This window comes from Leishmania infantum, chromosome 36, assembly GCF_000002875.2.
Source record: "Leishmania infantum JPCM5 genome chromosome 36".
Classification (NCBI taxonomy): domain Eukaryota; phylum Euglenozoa; class Kinetoplastea; order Trypanosomatida; family Trypanosomatidae; genus Leishmania; species Leishmania infantum.
This window is the reverse complement of record NC_009420.2, coordinates 2,118,206-2,136,550: the sequence shown is the minus strand read 5'-3', so window position 1 is coordinate 2,136,550 and position 18,345 is coordinate 2,118,206. Positions and strand designations below refer to the sequence as shown.

The 18,345-nt window shown below is 57.2% G+C and overlaps 6 protein-coding genes across 6 annotated transcripts; all 6 read left to right on the top strand.

Moving 5' to 3' along the window:
* Window positions 1–481: 481 nt before the first annotated feature.
* Window positions 482–1,822, top strand: LINJ_36_5780 (conserved hypothetical protein; the record flags this gene model as incomplete). Its single annotated transcript, XM_001469900.1, has 1 exon — window positions 482–1,822. The coding sequence occupies one exon, from the start codon at window positions 482–484 to the stop codon at window positions 1,820–1,822; it is 1,341 nt and encodes a 446-aa protein (XP_001469937.1).
* A 598-nt stretch (window positions 1,823–2,420) lies between these two features.
* On the top strand, window positions 2,421–4,394 carry LINJ_36_5770 (conserved hypothetical protein; the record flags this gene model as incomplete). The annotated part of the gene is made up of 1 exon (XM_001469899.2): window positions 2,421–4,394. The coding sequence occupies one exon, from the start codon at window positions 2,421–2,423 to the stop codon at window positions 4,392–4,394; it is 1,974 nt and encodes a 657-aa protein (XP_001469936.2).
* Window positions 4,395–5,600: 1,206 nt separating this feature from the next.
* Window positions 5,601–6,614, top strand: LINJ_36_5760 (conserved hypothetical protein; the record flags this gene model as incomplete). The annotated part of the gene is made up of 1 exon (XM_001469898.1): window positions 5,601–6,614. The coding sequence occupies one exon, from the start codon at window positions 5,601–5,603 to the stop codon at window positions 6,612–6,614; it is 1,014 nt and encodes a 337-aa protein (XP_001469935.1).
* A 3,720-nt stretch (window positions 6,615–10,334) lies between these two features.
* On the top strand, window positions 10,335–11,861 carry LINJ_36_5750 (conserved hypothetical protein; the record flags this gene model as incomplete). The annotated part of the gene is made up of 1 exon (XM_001469897.1): window positions 10,335–11,861. The coding sequence occupies one exon, from the start codon at window positions 10,335–10,337 to the stop codon at window positions 11,859–11,861; it is 1,527 nt and encodes a 508-aa protein (XP_001469934.1).
* A 1,070-nt stretch (window positions 11,862–12,931) lies between these two features.
* On the top strand, window positions 12,932–14,023 carry LINJ_36_5740 (conserved hypothetical protein; the record flags this gene model as incomplete). The annotated part of the gene is made up of 1 exon (XM_001469896.1): window positions 12,932–14,023. The coding sequence occupies one exon, from the start codon at window positions 12,932–12,934 to the stop codon at window positions 14,021–14,023; it is 1,092 nt and encodes a 363-aa protein (XP_001469933.1).
* Window positions 14,024–15,387: 1,364 nt separating this feature from the next.
* Window positions 15,388–16,275, top strand: LINJ_36_5730 (conserved hypothetical protein; the record flags this gene model as incomplete). Its single annotated transcript, XM_001469895.1, has 1 exon — window positions 15,388–16,275. The coding sequence occupies one exon, from the start codon at window positions 15,388–15,390 to the stop codon at window positions 16,273–16,275; it is 888 nt and encodes a 295-aa protein (XP_001469932.1).
* Between the last annotated feature and the right edge of the window lie 2,070 nt (window positions 16,276–18,345).

Here is an 18,345-nt window from a genome sequence, read left to right as displayed (position 1 = left end):
CCACGTGGCACACAATCGCTCATAGCACACCCCACCCACCCGACTCCTCGCCTTCTTGCTTATCTCCGCCAACGGGATTTGGGGAAAGAGTGTGTGTGTGTGATGTGCGAATGTGAATGATTCTCCTCCCTCTCTCTTTTTGTCTTTTTTTTTGTTCGCCTGCGGTCCCTCCCACACGCACGCGCTCTTTCTTCTGCGTGCCGGTCGCGTGACTTGCACCCCTTGCCCTTGTCAACACCTTCGCTCCACTGACTGCCCTCTCCCGCTCTCGCGTGTCTCTGAGGCCCTTCCTCCCGCCGTTGTGCAGGGCGCTGCATTGTCTGTGTGCCTGTGTCCGTGCTGAAGTAGGGGTGTTTTGTTGGTGTTTTTTTTTTTCGGGGGGGGGGGGCTTTGGGTGCCTTGGTGGCGGCACGGACAGCATCGCGCTGGTGTCTTTCTTAGCCTTCTGTTCGTGCGTGCGTGTGTCTCTGCGTGCGCACGTATGGCGCAGGCTCCATCATCTCCGTTGTCGCCGCGCCCGTCAGCGCTCCTTTTCTTGGTCACCGGAATCCCAGCTGCCGGAAAGTCCACTTTTCTTGTCGCTGCGCAGCGCCACGTCCTCCAACGCGATTCCATCTCGGGAGAAGTGCCGATCTTCGGTGGGCGCTGCCACGGTCGCATATGCTCTGTGCTGGAACTCGACAAGGTGCTCGCAGATCTCGACGCGGCAACGGTGCACGAAAAAGACACAGCTGCCTCAGCAGGGGAGCGTAAGTTTAGCCCGCGACTTTGGAGGCAAGCCACGAGGCGGCTGCTGGAACTGACCCAGTCAGCGCTGCGCACGTGTATTGAGGGCACCGTCAACGGCGACGCGACGGAGAACGCGGTCGTCCCCATGATCTTTGTGGAGGACAACATGCACTACCGGAGCATGCGAGAGCGCTATTATCAGATGTGCCGCACCCTGGAACGAGAAGAGTATTCTCTCCAGTCGCCGCACGAAGACCCGGCAGCCGCGGTGCAGTCACGGCAGCCCCTCATTGTACTTTTCGAGCTCCGCTTCGCCACGCCGCTGGCCGTGTGCCTCGCACGCAATGCACAACGTGGTAATCCTCGAGAAGGGTCCGGCAAAGAGCAGGCGCGCGCATCTGCGTGGGTGCCACCGCCGGTAATCTGCTCTATGGATGCCTTGTTCGATCACTGCTACGCGACCGCTGACCCTGTGGACCATGCGGCGTGGGCGCCATGCCACTGGAATGGGTGGCAGTGGACTGCGACGACCCAGCCGTGGGGGCTGCTCGTGCATGCCACGCAAGGTGGTGAGGCGGATGAGATTTGTCCAGCCGCAATGTCAGAAACGGCAGCGTGTTTCTTTGACGTAGCGCTACAGCGGCCTGAGGCGTGGGACGCGTGCCAAAAGCAGTGCCAGAACATCGCCCGCTCTCGGCTTCAGCGGCTACGCGACGACGAGCAGATGGATGAGGCCACGCGTCTCCGACGGACCGCCGAGACTGTCGAATCTCACACGCATCAGTTGGACCTGCAGCTTCGGGGCGTCGTGCACGCGTTCCTTCGCCAGCAGAATCAGCAGAAAGCGTATGGAACTGATGGTGCGCCCACGCCGCAGCAAGCGGCCCTATTTCGCAGAAGGATTGTAGTCGCCAAGAAAGAGGCCGCACAGCAGTTCAAGGTGCAGCTTCGACAACTGAGCACCGCAAAACACGAACGGACAGACACGGACGCCATTGACTTGCTCGGCAGTGGCATCGATGACTTTCAGGAGTCCGTCGTTCAACAGTTCCAGCAACATCTGCTAGACCTCTGGCGAGAACTTGAGGGGTAAGTCCTCCCTGCGTCACGGTAGGATGCGTCCACGCTCGTGCGACACAGGAAGGAGTTGTCTTTTGCGTGTCACCGCTTCATCAGTGGACATATGCGTGTGCCACTCCTTTTGTATGTGTATATGCCGTTGGCGCTGCCGCCTCTCGCGTTGTTCTCTCGCGGATGCATAGCGCATAGCACTGCTACTGAATGATCTTGTGCATAGCTCGTTTTTTTTTTGAGGAGGAAGAGAGGGGGGGGCAGTGTGTCGAAGAGATTGCTGGAAGGGATGGGGCTCGCTTCGAACGACGTACAGCCTCCTGTAGCCTCCCCTCATCCACCTTCGACACCTGCCTACCTCGATGTCTTTCTCGATGTCTCCGACGGGCACACGCGCGGTGCGCTCCTTTTTGGCCTCGCTCTCCGTCGTCATTCTCGCTCACCGCCGCACCTCCTCGCTGCCACCTCCCCTCCTCCCTCTTCTCCGTTTCTTTCACCCTGCCACTCTTGCGCACGCCTGCACCGTGGCAGAACATACTAACCAGCGCCACAGGAGATTGCGCGCCGCACGCTCCACATTCACGTCCTCCTCACGCGCCTCCATCTTATCCTCTGCGTCCATGCAGAGCGCACTGGAGGAGATCCTTCGATACAGAGCCGCCTTGGCCGTGCAAGCGGAGCTCGAACGACTGTGCAAGGCACACCTGCCGGCCTCGCCTTCATCGGACGCCAGAGGACTCCTACCCAGCGCCATCTTTGAAGGCCACCAGAGTCTCGCGACGACGGCAGTGCACCCCTCCGATGTCCGGCACCGTGAGCGCGTTCAGCAGACGCGGGAGTGGGTGCATCCCATTCTCGACGTTCGCCGGCAGGCGGATGTCGTGGAAGTGTCGCGCACGGCAACCACCGCCGCGACACGTCTACGCTTGGTGGCGATGCAGTACGTGCAGGGCGACATACTCGGTGTAGTGGAGCCTGCAGAACTCACAGCGGACGCTGGTGCAGAGACCTGTGCGCAGTCGTCAACCCGCTGCGTCTCCGTCAAGAAACTCCGCCTCGCCACTCCCGAGCCCTTTTACCACGACGCACTCCTGCCCGCATTGGAGGCGATTGAACCCCACCACGCCTCGAAAAACCTGCTGGACCTCTGGCTCACCAAGCTGTGCGGCGCGGCCAACAAGATGGACACCTCCTTCAATCAGAAGCGCAAAGCGGCGTGGCAGATGGCCGACGAGGCGACCTACATCTTCTACGCGGTGCGCAAGCAGCTGGCGGAGCGCATCGGCACAGTGCGGATGCACAACGGCCAAGACGGCGGAGAGCGACCGTGGAAGCTAAAGGTACACCTGCAAAGCGGAGATGTGCATCTGCTGGCGGCGCTGTCGTCCGTTGCCGCGTCGACTCGCGGCAGCGGCAGGTCGGCGGAGACGGCCGTTGTCATCGACCTGGTGGGAAGGGCCGTGGACTGCAGCGAATGGGTATCTCTTCGGGAGTGGCTTACGCTATCGGCGCCGTCGCATGGTGAGCCCCTCGCTTCGCACGAGCAGTTGGGCGTGGAGTGGACGGTGCTGAGTGACGCGGCGCTTCGCCTCCGCATTCCCATACGTCCCGCCGTCGTGCTGCGTTTGCATACTCGCTACATTGCTCGTCAGAGAGCGGAGACGTCGGCGGCAGCAGACAGCTTCCCGCATGCTCTGGCACGCCTGCTGTTGCGCTACCACGGCCTCTGTGGAGGTCGAATGGAAAAGGAGTCGGGGTGGCAAGCCGCCGTGCCACCCCCGGTAATGGACGCGTTTGAGCACCACCACCAGGGGTCGCTCTCGCCCCAGCGCCCGACCGTCGTGGTGGAGTGCTTTGCCAGCCCCTTCAACGCAACGCGGCCCTTCTTCTTCTCCGTTTTTCATGACACAGATGCTGCCTTTGGCTCTCTTGGGAACTTCTTCGCCTGCTGTGACGTGGCGGCGTGCGTCGCTGCAGCGGATGCGGCCGTGGGGCCGTCGTGTGGAGTGGCCAGGGCTCGGGAAGAGTCCTCTGCTCCCTGCGCCAGCGGTGGTGCCGTTGCCACGGTGTCGTTGGCGTCGCAGCCGCACCGCCTGCTGAGACTGGAGTGCAACCCTCCGTTCGTCCACGAGGTCATTGCCGCGGCCTTTGCACATCTGCTGCGATGGCTGGAAGGCGCCTCGTCGACGACGGCCGTGTCGATTCTCATCATCGTCCCTGACTCAGGACAGGCGCACGCCGCCAAGGTGCGCGCGACAATCGAGGAGTCGCGCTTCTGCCGTTGGGTGCGCTCGTTGCCACCGCCGGACTGCCTATACGTTCACGGTGCAAATCACCAAGACCACTCCGGCTCAGGCGAATCATCTCTTCACCTGGGAGGCCGGAAGCGTCCCCGCGACACCAGCAGCGCGGCCACAGCCCCTTCCTGGATTGCCGTTCATGCAGGCAGTCTTGTACGCCTGTCGTGCCCGACTCGGCTGATGATCATTCAGGATGACGAAGCCGAGCACGCGTGCACTGGTGCCACGATTGGTGCAGAGGTGTGTGCTGCATGGAGCCGACTATCGCACGCAGTATCCAGCGCGGTTCGATGAAAGGGGGCACTGGACGCTGCCCTAGCGTCCCACTACTCGACGTCTCACCGCCTCTAAGCTCGCGTGGGCGGGGATTTCGGATGACGCACTTCGGTGAAAGAACAAAGAAAAAAAAGCGAACGTGGCCTGAAGAAACGATGCCACACAAGATTACCTCCGTAACGACTTTGGCGCAGCAGCACCCCCTGCCCGCTACGCTTGCCGTTGAAGGCGCGTAAGCCTCGCTGTGGCTGGTCCTCCGCAGGGCTTTCGAGCATTGTGTTGTGCGCATGACGCTACCTCACACCGTCTCCCCTCCCCCTCTCCTCCCTCTTTTGTTCTCCTCTGCCGCTGACCTGACTCACTCATGCCACTCGCCGGCCGTCGCAGGGCCCCATCCCCTCCCCGCAATATCGTCGATTTGTGCATCACGCATCACAAACAAGTACCGCAAGCATCCACCAATCATTCACTCGTTCTTCCGCCCGCCTGTCTCCTCAGCTGCTGCTTTTTTGCTTCGCAAGACGTCTTACACTTCTGCGCGGTACTCTATCATTTGCTCTCCAAAGACCATAAAAAAGCGCACGAGTGCTCTTGGCGGCACGCCTCCTCTCTAAGCTCTCCACGCCTCATCCTCAACACCACCTCGAACTGCAATCATCGAAGAGCACACAATTACGACACACTCGTTAGTACGCTCGCTTTTCCTTTCTTTTTTTTCGTTTTTTTTTTGCGTCTGCATGTGTTCCATTGCGTTGATGCGTAACTGTCGCTGTGGGTACTTGTAAATTTTCTTCTCGTCGCTGGCAGGACCTGATTTCCTCTTGCTTTATTTTTGTTTTCTGGCTCACCTCCCTTCCATCCCTCACCGTCACGCTGGCGCCGTCGTCATCACCATCGATCCTCACCGCACACGTTCGTACACGCATACCCTCTCTAAAACGCAAGACCGTCTTCTTTATTGCTGTTGCTTTCCGTGCTCGATTGAAGGTTCAACTCAGTTCCCACAAAATCGCTGGCGTTCTTCACCGGTATCGCAGTGTCTCTTCTTTTTTTTGTTTGTTTTGGGGGCTTCCTTGTTTCGCCGCCCCCTGCCCCTCCCTCCTCTCATAGATATTATAATAACTGCACTCCGGCAGTTGCGCCAGGTTTCGGGTGGGGCGCAAGGCGCGTCATTCTTCTTCTTTTGTCCCTCCGCTTCCCTTCTCTTTTGCTTGCAGGTCGAACATGGGCGACACACTAACCAGCTACGAGGCGCGTGTGCGGTGCCGCGACATCGCGCAGAACAAGGCGGCAGCCATCACCACAAAGAGCGTGGGGGAGGCAGCGAACAAGCTGCTGGGGACGGCACAGCGTCACCTGAGCTTCAGCCCGTGCCCACCCACGGCCACGCGGTGCCGTGATCTCCCCTTGTATGACCTGAGCTCGATTCCCGAGTGGCTGAAGGGTAACCCGTTCATTCTCAGATACTACCGAGCCGGCTACACCACAAAGCAGTGCTTCAAGAGCGTCTTTGCCCTCCACAACGAGACCCTCAGTATTTGGACGCACCTGGTGGGTCTCCTCATTGTGCTGGTGCTCTCACTCCACATCCTACTCAACCTTGGTCTGCACCGCACGCAGGACTACCTTGTCTTCTCGGTGTTTCAGCTAGGCAGCATGGTCATGCTCGGCGGATCCTCTGTTTACCACACGTTCAGCGCCCATCACTCTGAGCAGGTGCACAACATTGCCCTTGCGATCGACTACTTCGGCATCACCTCCATGATCGTCGGCAGCTTCTACCCGCCCGTCTTCTACCTCTTCTCGTGCTTGACGGTGGTGCGGGCGGTGTACCTCATCTCAATCACGCTGCTGGGTATTCTCGGCTTGATGGGGCCCTTCTTCACGTTTTTCAACACTCAGACGTTCTACTGGCCGCGCATGATTCTGTACTCCTCCCTGACCTCCATCGGCATTCTCCCCACCATTCACATGTTCTTTGGGTTGCCCGCCAACGAGCAGACCTTGCCGCTGTACAAGGGCATGTTTCTCATGCTGGCCACGTATTGCGTGGGTATTGTGATCTACATCTTCAAAGTCCCTGAGCGATGGTACCCGGGTCGGTTTGATGTGTGGCTGCACAGCCACCAGCTGTGGCATTTCTTTGTGCTGTGCGCTGCAGTGGTGCACTATTTCACCTGCATCGGCGCCTTTCAGATGTGGCACGTAACGCGCGGAGTGGGCGGCGAGTGCGCGTAAAGCAGAGCTCACAGACGCACACACACGGCGCAGGTGCCTCCGTGACTGCAAGAAGCAGGTGTACAAGGAGCCTTGAGGGGGTAGGTTCCCTTCATGCACTTGCTGCGCTTTCTTCTTGAGTGAGTGTGCGCAAGAGTCCGTAGCAATGCATCCGTTCACACATTGTCTTCCCGGTTGCTGTATATGAATCGGCGGAGGAGGATGCCCAGCTGCACACCCATATGCACTTGAGCAAGCATACACAAGCACACAGTCGTGAAGCGAGGAAAGTGGTGTGCTCTGTGATAGGAACAGGAGCCCCTCCTCTCGTTCTCTTTCGCTCATTTCGACTTGTTTGTCTCTCTTGTTTTTTTTTTTTCGTTGCTCCATGCTCGCTCTTTAATGATGGGGGCTGGGGAGGACGCGCCCCTTAGTGCGTGGTGGCATATCACACACGCTCCGGTGCCCCTCCCCTACCCCACCTCTCGGTTTGGAGAAGCCGGAGTGGCCACCTCGAGGGGGATGCACCCCGTGGCGACCTGGCATGATGGGAGGAGCGGCCGCGGGGGAGGGAGGGAGGTGGGTGGCGTTTGAGGCAGGGGTTCCCGCCCCGATGACCGAATGGGCGCATCACTCTAACACGTGTGTCTCTCAGGCTGCTTGGCGCCGCGCGGCTGGAGCCGGTGGCAGGGTCGGTGGCGGCGGAGGGTTGAGGGGAGCTGGACTCGTGGACAGTGGCAGCGACCGGACACCTGGAGCAAAGAAGGAGAAACGAGTGTTTCTTGCTGTTTTGCTATTGACGGCTTTTGCTGTTCTCGCTCTCTTTATTTGTTTTTCTTCTTTGCTGCTGAAAACTCATCTGAAGTGGCCTAATTCGTCTCTTTCTCTCCCTCTCGGTGTGATTATCGCTGCTCCTTTTGCTTCTGTTTAGTCGGGTATGAGTCACGCGAAGAATGACAAAAAAAAAGAAAGGTGAAAATTCACGAAACGAGCGAAGATACACGCACACACAAACTCACGCACAAGAAAAAAAAACAACGGAAAAAAACGAGGCGCACGACACTTGCAAGCTTTTTTCTTTTATTGGTTTGTGGCCGACCATCCTCGACTGCGTCACTCACACGCCCTCTCTCCCCCGCGCTCTGCTTCGCTCCTGCTATTTTTTTTTTCGTCTTTTCACGTTCTCTTTGTTGTACTTGCTTCCGTGCCAGCGTTTTTTCGCTCTTCTTTTCTTGTGTGCGTTCCCTGATGCCTGCGTGTGTGTGCGGGTTGCGGCGGTGAATGGCTAAGTACGCGCCAAAAAAGTAGATCCTGGCGCTGCAACCTCACTGATCGATGAAGGAAAAAAAAAAAGAGCAGCGGCTGAGTGGCTTTAACTGTACGCCATGTCGTGTCGTGCCGCATCTCCGGCCTCGCTCGTATTTTTTTTGTTATTCGCTCTGCTCATCTCGTTTAGAAGATATGAAGCGCTTCACATGAGTCTCCCGCTTTTACAGCTCTTTTTGGTCGAATCAAGTCTCTTTGTGTAGGACTGTGTGTGTGTGTGTGCGCGCGTGATCGCTGCTGAGAAGTGCCTTCAGCGCTTGGTTCTTTGCGGGCGCTGTTCACATGTTTTGCACGTGTGCGGCTGTCTTCCCGCCTTCTCCCGGGCCTTCCGTGTGGCTTACGCGGATGGAGGGAAACTGCGTCGTTGTTTCGCTCCTGGGTTAATTTGGTTCGTCCCTCACCACCTCATCTCACTCCAGCCCTGTGTGTTTTTGCGTCAACTGCTTTCTCGCTCTTGCCGCGAGAGGCGCGATGAACACCGAATTCTCACGAAAGCGTCGTCACGCTTCTCTTTTTGGTTGCTTCTTCTTTTGCATGGCCTGACTCCCTTTTTATCTGTATCACTCGTTTTGGTGTGATGCACACTGCGCGCAAATTCAAACATCCTCCTGTCGCCGTCTCACACGGTTCCTTGGGGGTAAGGAGGGAGGGGGTCCTCGCAAGGAGGCTAGCGAGGCCTCGATGTAAGCGCGTGCTTTTGTGTGGTCTGTATCTCCCTATATATATATATATGAGTGTGTTTGAGTATGGCAAAGAAGAGGAAGGTTCTGGCTGGTCTGAGTGTGGCTCACACATTCCTCCTCCACTGGTTTTCGTGTGGCTGTACGCATTCCAGCTGCCAAAGGCGAGAGAAAAGGCCTGAGAAGAAAAGAGGGAGATGTGTGTATTTGTGTGTGTGTGTTTGGCTTTCTTTGGTTCTGGGTGGATGGGCCTGCAACGCAGAGGGCGGACGTCTCCTTCTTTTTTTTTTCTGTGAGTTGGAGGCTCCCTCTTTCATTTCCTTGCCGGCACATACGCGCAGTCCTTCCACGGCATCCGCCTTGTTCCTTCCTCCCTCTGCGCCTCTGCCCATTATGGGGCGACGTTTCATCTCCCCGGCTGCCTTACACCGCTCACACCCTGAGTGCCGTCCAGGAGAGCCCGAACACCTGCGGTGGCCTCTCTTCGTTTCGCGAGTTCTTTCTACGTTAGTGCTGATAGGCGTGCGGTCGCACGCAACCGGTTTCGTTTTCAGTTTTCACTTGTGTCGTGCGTTTACACTGCAACAGGGCTTTTCGACCTTCACCACCTCTTCCGAAAAAAGAAGGCGAGAGCGCACGGTGCGCAGGCGCTGCCATGCACAGCTGGCATGCACAGCTGGCATGGGTGTGCCGCATCCATGCAAGGCGTGCGGTTGTCCGATGCGCAAGAGTGATGGGCGAAAAAGGGCGCGAAGGGCACCATACGAATCGACGCCAGGGCGCATGTGTGCGCAGAGCATGCGGCGTCTCCTGCGTCCGACGCGGTGGGCTGATATGAGGGCACGGGTGCCGGAAGCATGGCATGCGGCCGGGTTGCAGAGGCTCTGAAGGGCTCTCACCGGAGGCTGGCCGACTTGTTCCTCGAGCTCATTCGGCACGCGTCTGGCCCACCACCACCACCACCCCTGCTACCCCGCAGGGCGGCTCGTTCTCGGCGACCAGGAGATGTCGCCGCCGTGCGGCCAGAGGGTTGGGGCGCTGTGGTTGCGGAGGCGTGTACGCGCTGTTGCAGACGTGTTCGTGGTGAGATGGACACGTCCAAGAGGAAAAACAAGGAGCGAAAATGTTTTCTTTTACGTTGATGGTTTTGTCGCTGGCAAACAAGTGGTCAAGTATCTGTGCGAATCGAGTTAGTGCAGTGAAGCTGCTGCGGTGTGTTGGCGAAGTCAGGTAGCCTGTCGGTTTCTCTTCCTAGCAGCGGCACATGCTACCTGCACCACTTCTCTGGTAAGTCCTCGTGCACACCATCTATAGGAAGCAGCGGTGTCGCTGCGGTCGACACCCTTCAGGAGGGGCAGACGCGTCATATGCAGCAGGGACGCGTATTCGAGGCGGTGTTGGTGCTTGAATGTCTGAAAACCCTTTTCAACCTCCATCTTGTTTTTTTTTGTTGTTGTTCCTTTTGTTTCTTATGTTTTTTGTTTTTTTTTTTCGCTGCTAGCTCGCTTTTCACCTCGAAGACGCCGAAGGAACGCATCATTACAGTTCTTTTTTTTGTATCGAGCGGCACCTCGTCTGTTGCTTGCCCAAAAGCAGCATCATCATCTCAGGCAATTTCGATGGTGGCGTGTGCCCGCCTGGTTCTACGTTTACTTGGCTTTACGGAGACAGCACGTGTGCGTATGTGTGTGTATGCGCTGCAATCAAAGGAGATCCCGTGAGTAACGGAAGAAGCATGTCTCTGAAGGAAGCAGACGTCACCTTAGCGGACGGTGCACCACGGCGGTCATTCCTCGAACTTAACCGAGAGGACCAGCGAGTGATCTGCAACAGCCGAGAAAAGGAGGATTCGCTGCCGTTCGTGTCCTTGCCACGCGTGAACGTCACTCGCACGCTCCCGACGCGCACTTCGGAGCAGCAACGCGACATGTTCGCGAGCGGCGAATCCGTCCAACTGGACTTCCCAGCGTACTCGTCGACGGAGATGGTGGTGACGCCGCCTTTCATCCCTACGGAGCGAGAGCACAATTTTTTTATGAAGGACGAGGACAGTCAGAGTGTCGGCGACGGCGACGCACACAGGACAGTCAGACCGGGACTCGACAGCGCGCAGAGCTCCACAGTCACCTTCGACGCCGTGATGCCGCGCAGAATGATCGCGACGGCGGCCGTGGTGACACCCTCGGCGGGAGCGCAGGACACCACTGATGTGCGTACCGCAGCCTCCTTCGGCCTGCCTTCAGCCGCGCTGGAGGGCCAAGACACTCCGCGTCAGCCGGAGCAGCCGGCGACGTACACGAAGACGGCGGTGCACGGCTGCCCGCAGGGCAAGCGCCGCTTCTCCCTCGTTGCCAAGGCACCAGCGTTTGACGCGGCGAGAGAGCAGCAAAGGAACTTGATCACCATGGGTCTCGGCGGGTCGCTGCCGCTGTACAAGTTCGAGGAAATCCCGTCTTGGCAGAGGTACAACCCGTATATCCGCAGCCGCTACCGGGCCTTCTACACGGCCGAGATGTGTTTCAAGAGCCTCCTAGGCTGGCATAACGAGACCATCAACGTGTACTCGCACCTTCTTACCTTCGTCGTCTTTCTGGTCATGACCGCGCTGCTGTACACCACGGTGCTCAGCAAAGCCATCACCGCCCCCTCTCTCAGAGCGTCCAAGCTGATATACGGCATCTTCTGCTTCGGCTCCCTCATCTGCATGCTGAACAGCACCATATATCATCTCTTCAACAGCCACTGCAGCTGCCGCGTCATGACAGCGATGGGACGGCTGGACTTCATAGGCATAACGGCCCTCATCGTGTCCAGCTTCTTGCCTCCGCTGTACGTCATGTTTCACTGCCACCCCGTAGCGCGAACCATGTACATTACCGCGATCTTGCTGCTCAGCACGGCCGGCATTATCGGCCCGTGGACGGATTTGTTTCATAAACATGTACAGGTGCGGTTGAGCGTGTTTCTTGGACTGGGTTTTAGCGGTCTGGCGCCAGCCCTCCACAGCCTCGCGATTTTGCCCATGAACGCAGCGAGCGGGTCGACGCTGCTTGGCATTTGCCTGATGGTGGTTCTCTACTGCAGCGGCGTGGCTTTCTACGTGACCCAGTTCCCGGAGTCTCGCTACCCTGGCCACTTCGACTGCTGGCTCTCCAGTCATCAGCTTTGGCACTTCTTCGTCTCCATGGCCGCCCTGGTGCACTACTGCAACTGCGTTAGCATGTACCAGATGTGGCAAGTGAGCGATGGCATGTGCGGATGAGCTCCACCATGTCTTGTCGGTAGAAAGCGGCCTGTTCGGTGACACGTGGGGTCGTCACGCCGGTGGCTAACTGCAGGCAATGGTTCCTCGAGCCCACCTCCCACCCTTCCTCTCCCTTCACACGCAGACGCGCAGTCGCCTGCGCTATCGCCACCCTAACATTCCCACCCGCATGCTGCGATGCCAACCTGTGCGAGCAGTCGTTCGATCCCTCTGCGATCACGTGGCGGGAGCGATGCCCTCTGTGCCAGCCATCACAATCCGGTGCATGTGTGTGTGTGTGTAAAATGGAGTTGCTGCCATTGTTTGCTTGCCCTTTGCCTCTCTCCCCTTCCCTAATGAAAGGGGGGTTGGTGGGGTGGACAAACCCCTCAGTGCGTGGTGGCATGGCATGGCACGGCTCCGTACCTCCCTCCATCCCCTTCCACTCGGTGTGGGGAAGCCGAGCAGCCCTCCCCCATCCCCCTGCCAAATGCCGAGCTGCTTCTGGCGATGAGACGGTCACGCGCCTACGAGGCAGGGGCGTCGCGGTGATTTATCGCTACTAATACCGGCACTAAGGTCCTGGATGGCGTTGCGTCGGAGCGACCGGCGACGGTGAGCACTCGTGTGCCATCCATATGATTAGACAGAGTGCCCACCTGACTCGGACGCATCCCACCCCCGGCCCTCACGCGCTGCCCACTGGTGTCGGGGGAACCTGAGTGCCACCGCGCGGGGGATGCGCCACGTGGCGACCGGCACGATGGGGGAGCGGCTATGGGGTGGTTGGGTATCGCACGAGGCAGAGGCCGTGCTCTCCGATGACTGGGTCGGCGCACTGCTGTTTCACGTCTGTCTGTGGCCGCTTCGCACCACGCGATGTGGAGCCTGTGACAGGGCCGCGGGAGCGGTGATGTAGCGTTTGATCTCGTGCTTCGTGGCAGCGAACGGGCACGTCGAATATGACACGAAAAAAAAAAACAGAGAGACGCGGCTGCAGCCTCCCCTTTCTTCCGTCCCCTTTCCACTCCCCCTCTGCCTCCTTCCCTCGCTGCTGCTACCAGCTGTTCGACTGCATTGACCCCACCATGGTTTCTCGCAAAAACTCGAGTTCTGCGTCAAAGTCGCCGTCGCCCCGTCGACGTCGCGTCAATGCGTCCTTGTCGACGGCACAGAGCCCAACCGCGGGTGCCTTCATCACTGCGAACCTCACGCATGAACAGAAGGTACAGCTCTCTCGCAAGCAAGCGAACTGCGAGCACGCTAAGCCGTACAACAACGATTCAACACTGCCACTCTACGCGATCGAGGATGTTCCCATGTACCTACGTGATAACTGCTACATTCTGCGCGGGTATCGCGCCTACTACACGTGGAAGCAGTGCATCACGAGCCTACTCCGGATGCACAACGAGACGGTCAACATTTGGACGCACCTGCTTGGCGCCTTCTTTTTCTTGGGGCTGATGGTACAGTTGTTTACCCAGCACATCATTCCAGATTATCGCGCCGGCAACGTGCTTCACCACGCGAACCGCACGGCACGGCCGGTTCCTGTTAGTAACGCGCGCACCGCGTGGCCATTTATCATCTTCGGGACTTTCTCGTTGGCGTGTGTCATGTGCATGCTGTGCAGTGCGTGCTTTCACACATTTCTGTGCCATATGAGCGAGGATTTCTACCATCGCATGCACGCACTTGACTACTACGGCATCACGTTTCTCGTTGTCGGATCGTTTCTGCCCTTCTGCTTCTACGCCATGAGCTGTGCCCCGGAGTGGCGCAACGCGTACCTGTCGATGATTGGCTCCTTCGGGCTGGCGGGCTTCATTGGGCCCTTTTTCCGCCACTGGACCTCTGAGGCGTTTGCGACGAAGAAGATCATCTTTTACGTCTGCATGGTTGGCTCGGGGATTATCCCCACGATTCACTTGTCGCAGATGATCCCGCTACACATCAGCGGCCCGTATGTGAAGGGATTGCTGACGATGTTGGCTCTCTACGGCGTAGGCGTCTTCATTTACGCCTTCCGCATTCCAGAGGCACTGTCGCCTGGCACCTTCGACTTCTACTTCTCTAGCCATCAGATATGGCACCTCTGCGTGCTGGGGGCAGCCACAACGCACTTCTACAACTGCGTCGCCATGTACCTCAGTCGTGAAACGATCGTGTGCGTGTAGGGAGGAAGGTGCTGTAGAAGACGTCAGCAAGGGTGCGCCGCGAGCTGGCGTTTGAGATGATGGAGGGGTGTACATTCGCCAGCTCCCTGTGCTGCACTGTCTCTCTACTGACGAGCACATTTGTTTGCTGCCCTCTTTCGTTCCACATCCTGTGCTGGCTCCTTTTTGTTCGCTCCTCTTTTCTGCCTTCGACAAGGCCGTATGCAGCACCTGCCCCGCCATCTCTCTCTCTCTCTTGCAAAGAAGAGGTTGAGCTACTCTACGGTCGCTCGGTGTTTCCTCGCGCGCGTGTGTGTGTGTGTTATTGTTAGTTTCCTAGATCTGTGCTACCGCTCTGCTTTCCATGTTTTCGCACCTGTCTCCACCGCAAACGCTTTCACAACGCATTTCGTTTTGGTGCTGCTTTTGGTTGGCACGTTCTCGTCTGCTAACATAAGCGTGTTGCGCGTGCCTGATCTGTGTGCGCCATGATGCCTTCTTTCCTTGTTGTTGTTGCCTATTGCCGTCCCTCTGTTATGTCGTGAGCTGATCCGCTTACTTGGAATTCCGCCCATCTCCCATCCCACCCCAGCCACTGCGATGAGCGATAGAACTCTCTTGCTAAGCGACGCTCTTCTTGAGAACAGGAGTGCGAGGCGGTGGGGCATCATGCGTTGCTTTTCCGACTTTTTTTTTCTCTCGCTTCGTTGCTCGGTGTTGTCGCCGTGTGAATGCCCTTGTCGTTATTATGCTTCCCTTTTGCTTGTGCGTTGTTAATTGCTTGGTTGTTGCGCAGCGCGTTGAGGCACAGTCTCGTGGGACGAAGGTGATGAGGCGACAGCAGCGCGCTCTTGTCTTTTGCTTATGGAACGTATCATAGGAGCGGAAAATGCTGCACAGAGAGAAAGCCAAATTGGATGTGCTGTCTCTGTGTGTGTCTGTGTGTTTGCGTGCGCGCGCGGAATGCGTGATGGCGGGCAAATTTGATGCTTTTCCCGCCGAGCAGGGTGAAGGCGACTGCACGGAGGGGAAGGATGAAGCGGTGTCTTTCACTCACTGTACGTCTTTCGTCTCTTCCGCCTATCCTCCTCCCTCTCCCTCAGGCCGCCTTTGGCGTCTGCTGCCTATCAGCAGCTCCTGCGTGGCGCACACGTTGTGCCTCCACCATCATTCGCTGTTGGCGTTGGTGCAGCCGCCGCTTCTCCTCTGTCACACTTTCTGGGTATTCTCCTCCACTTCTTTCCCCGATCCCTCGCCGTCATCTGGCCTTGTCGGCACATATCCGCTAACTTTTGGTGGGTTGGCATTAAGGAAAACAGGCGGCAGCTCGCCCCCACTGCACGGCTTCCCACACAAACACAGACACACATACACACACAATATCCATGCAGGAGGAAACGCCATTAGCATCTCTGACGGCGGCCGTGCCTGCAGGGCGCATCGTCGCGCGCCTCTCGGCGACGCTGCAGCAGACAGAGCAAGCGTGCGCCGAGCTGTCGCGCCTTGAAAGCCTTCTATCTTCTCTGTCGTGCGGTGCCGCAGAACTGGTTCGCGCCTCAGCAACGTCAGTCGATACGGGGACGACCGAGACCTCGCAGGTGACGCGCAATGCAGATGACCGCACCGAAGAGGTGTATCCATCGCTCGAGGCCACGGGTGAACCCGCTACGTGCGAGTCGGAGGTTTGGCAGACCTGGCGCTCAACAGCGGAGGTTAGCAGCACCTTTCATAGTAGCGGCCTCTCCACGTCCTTCTCCGCCCTTGAGCGAAGCGTCAGCGATGCCATGGTGCTTGCACTTCCCTCGAAACTTCAGCGAATCACAGATAAATTGAAGCAGCTGCGCTCTACCCTCAGCGGGCGGGCGCGGCGCGCGCGACAGAGGCAGGTTCTTCCCCATGTTAGGGCACGTTGGACGTGCGAGGCGGTTCGCGCGCTCCATCAAATCGCCCACGCCCCTCTAGAGCCGGAGTACGCCGAGGCCGCAAAACTGTCTGTTGCTGTGTCGTGTGATTCCCTTCCCTCGACTCCACAAGAAGCGCACAATCTTGGAAAGAGTGGCGCGCTCCCCGGAGCTGATGACGCGGTTTGGTGGGAGTTGCACGCTGGGCTTCACGGCGTGCTGCACCGCACCGTTCCTTCCAGCGCGAGCTCGGCTCTGGGAAAGAGCGAGGAAGTTGCGGAGGGCCGTTTAGAGCTACAACGGCAACGCCTGCTCGCCCTACTGGAAGAGATGACCATGTGGCTTGTCGACGATACACGTGCCACTCGCTGACTAGCCGTGCTCATCTTTTCAGTGCGCATCTGATAACGCGAGCTCTGGCCGTCTTTGAATTACTTGTGTGCGCTTTTCGTTTTTTATCCTCCCGAGTTTTTCTTAAACGCCTGCTGCCCTCTGCTTCGTTGATTGTTTTGTCGTCGTTTCGTTGATGTCGCTGCATCCGTTACGCTAGTGAGTCTGCCAGTATACACTCGTGTTCGTCTGTGGCGGCACCAGACAGATGAAGCGAACCGCTACATTTAGTGGTGTCGTCTTGCCAAGCAGATGGTGCCCGCCCCCCCTCCTCGCACCTGCACACACAGGCGGGCGATGTCGAGGCAAACGCGTGACCTTTCCCGACTCCGTCTGCGTTGGCCTCTCTGCATGCACACCTACGTGAAGGGACGATGCGATGTGCGCAGCTCGGGCTCGCGTGTTTCCTCTCGGATAACCAACAAATGCACACCTTTTTCTCTGTCACACCCCCTTCACACTCCTTTTCTGTGTTGTTGTTTTGCGCTCTGCCTCCCCCCTTCCTCCAGTGCATGAGGCAACGCCTTTTCCCGACCCCCCCAACCCCCTCCACAGAAGCAGTCAAGAAATACGGGCACACAGACTGAAAGACGCGGTCACGCGCAAGCAGTATACACACACACACACATCTACACGTGCACGTACGTTTGCCAACCCAGTCACGCAAGATCGACCGCCACCTCTCTTCTCTCTCCCTATCTTCACCTTTGCATATATCACACACCCTCCACCTCTCCTCCTCTCGCTCTCCCCTCTGTTTCGGCCGTCTTTTGTTGTTGTTCTTTTCCCTGCCTGTTCTTGCTCAGTCCTCCTCGGTTCCCCTTTCTACTCGTCTCCCGCTGACCATTCAGGCCGCTGATACGTACAACGAACACACAAAAAGAACGACACCAGCAAATATACGTGTGTGCATCTCACGTGTGCATTTCTGTCTTTCTGGTTTACAACATCCTCAAACTTGGCAAGCAAACCTCAAGGAAAAAGGCGAGAAGGGCAACGGCAAGGTTTTTTTTCGCTGGGAAAACAAAAGTATTCATTCTTTTTGTGTTGTTCGTGAAGCAAACAGCCGAAGCGGCGACAGCGCATTCCACCTCAACCGCAAGGTCGCACACACACACACACAGACGAAGAAGTAGAAAGAGGTCGGTAAAAAGAAAAAGGAGCATATCGCCAGAGAGCGTGACAGCCAGAGCATCAATATACAAACTTAAAAACAAGGGGAGGTAAAAAAAAAGAAAAACAGCAACAGAAAGCAGGGACAAAACACACACACACAGCAGGGATTAAAACAAGAAAAAAAACACGCGCGCAAAAAAAAAGAAGCAGCAATTAAAAACAGAAGAAAAAAGAAGGAAATCATTTGTACTTGAACTGCGGAAGTCGTAGAGAATCGCGTAGCTTTTCAGTCGCTTTTGCCTCGTAGGAGAAAGCAGGCGCCAACAAGCATCCACACACGCCACAGCAACGCAAGAAGGTTACACTTCTCACGATTTTTGTGCTTCTTTTTTTTTGTTTTTCTTTCTTGTTTGTGTAGGAGTGCGTTTGTGCGTCTGTCTGCCTGCCTCCTTTGTGGTGCCATCTCGTTTTTAATTTTGGCTCGTACTTTGTGTGTTTGTGCTCGCTCACTCTGTTCGTCTGTCCATTAAGTCGTTTTTGTTTCCGCCCCCTCCGTTCATTTTACTTCGCCATCATCGCCTCCACCGCGTGCAGAAGTGGCCAGCTCTTTCGAAAAGGTAGTTCTCCGTTTGTTGTTTAGTGGCCTCGTTCTTGGTGTTTGCCATTCGAAGAGTCAACACGAGCGGTTGTCTTCTCCCTCTTACTCTTTTTTTCCCTGCCTCGGCCACTGTCTCTCTTGTGGGGGGGGGGTGTCTCTCCTTTTTCACGGTGGCCAAACGCCAGTCGTGAAATCCCCTTTCCTCTGCTCCCTGCGAGCCCACTGCCCTCACTCTCGCCCTTCGTGTGTTGAGTCGATTCTGGCTCGCTTTACATCTTCCTCCTTTCTGGCCTTGATTTGTTTTCTTGTTGTTTCAGCGACCACGCACATCATATAGA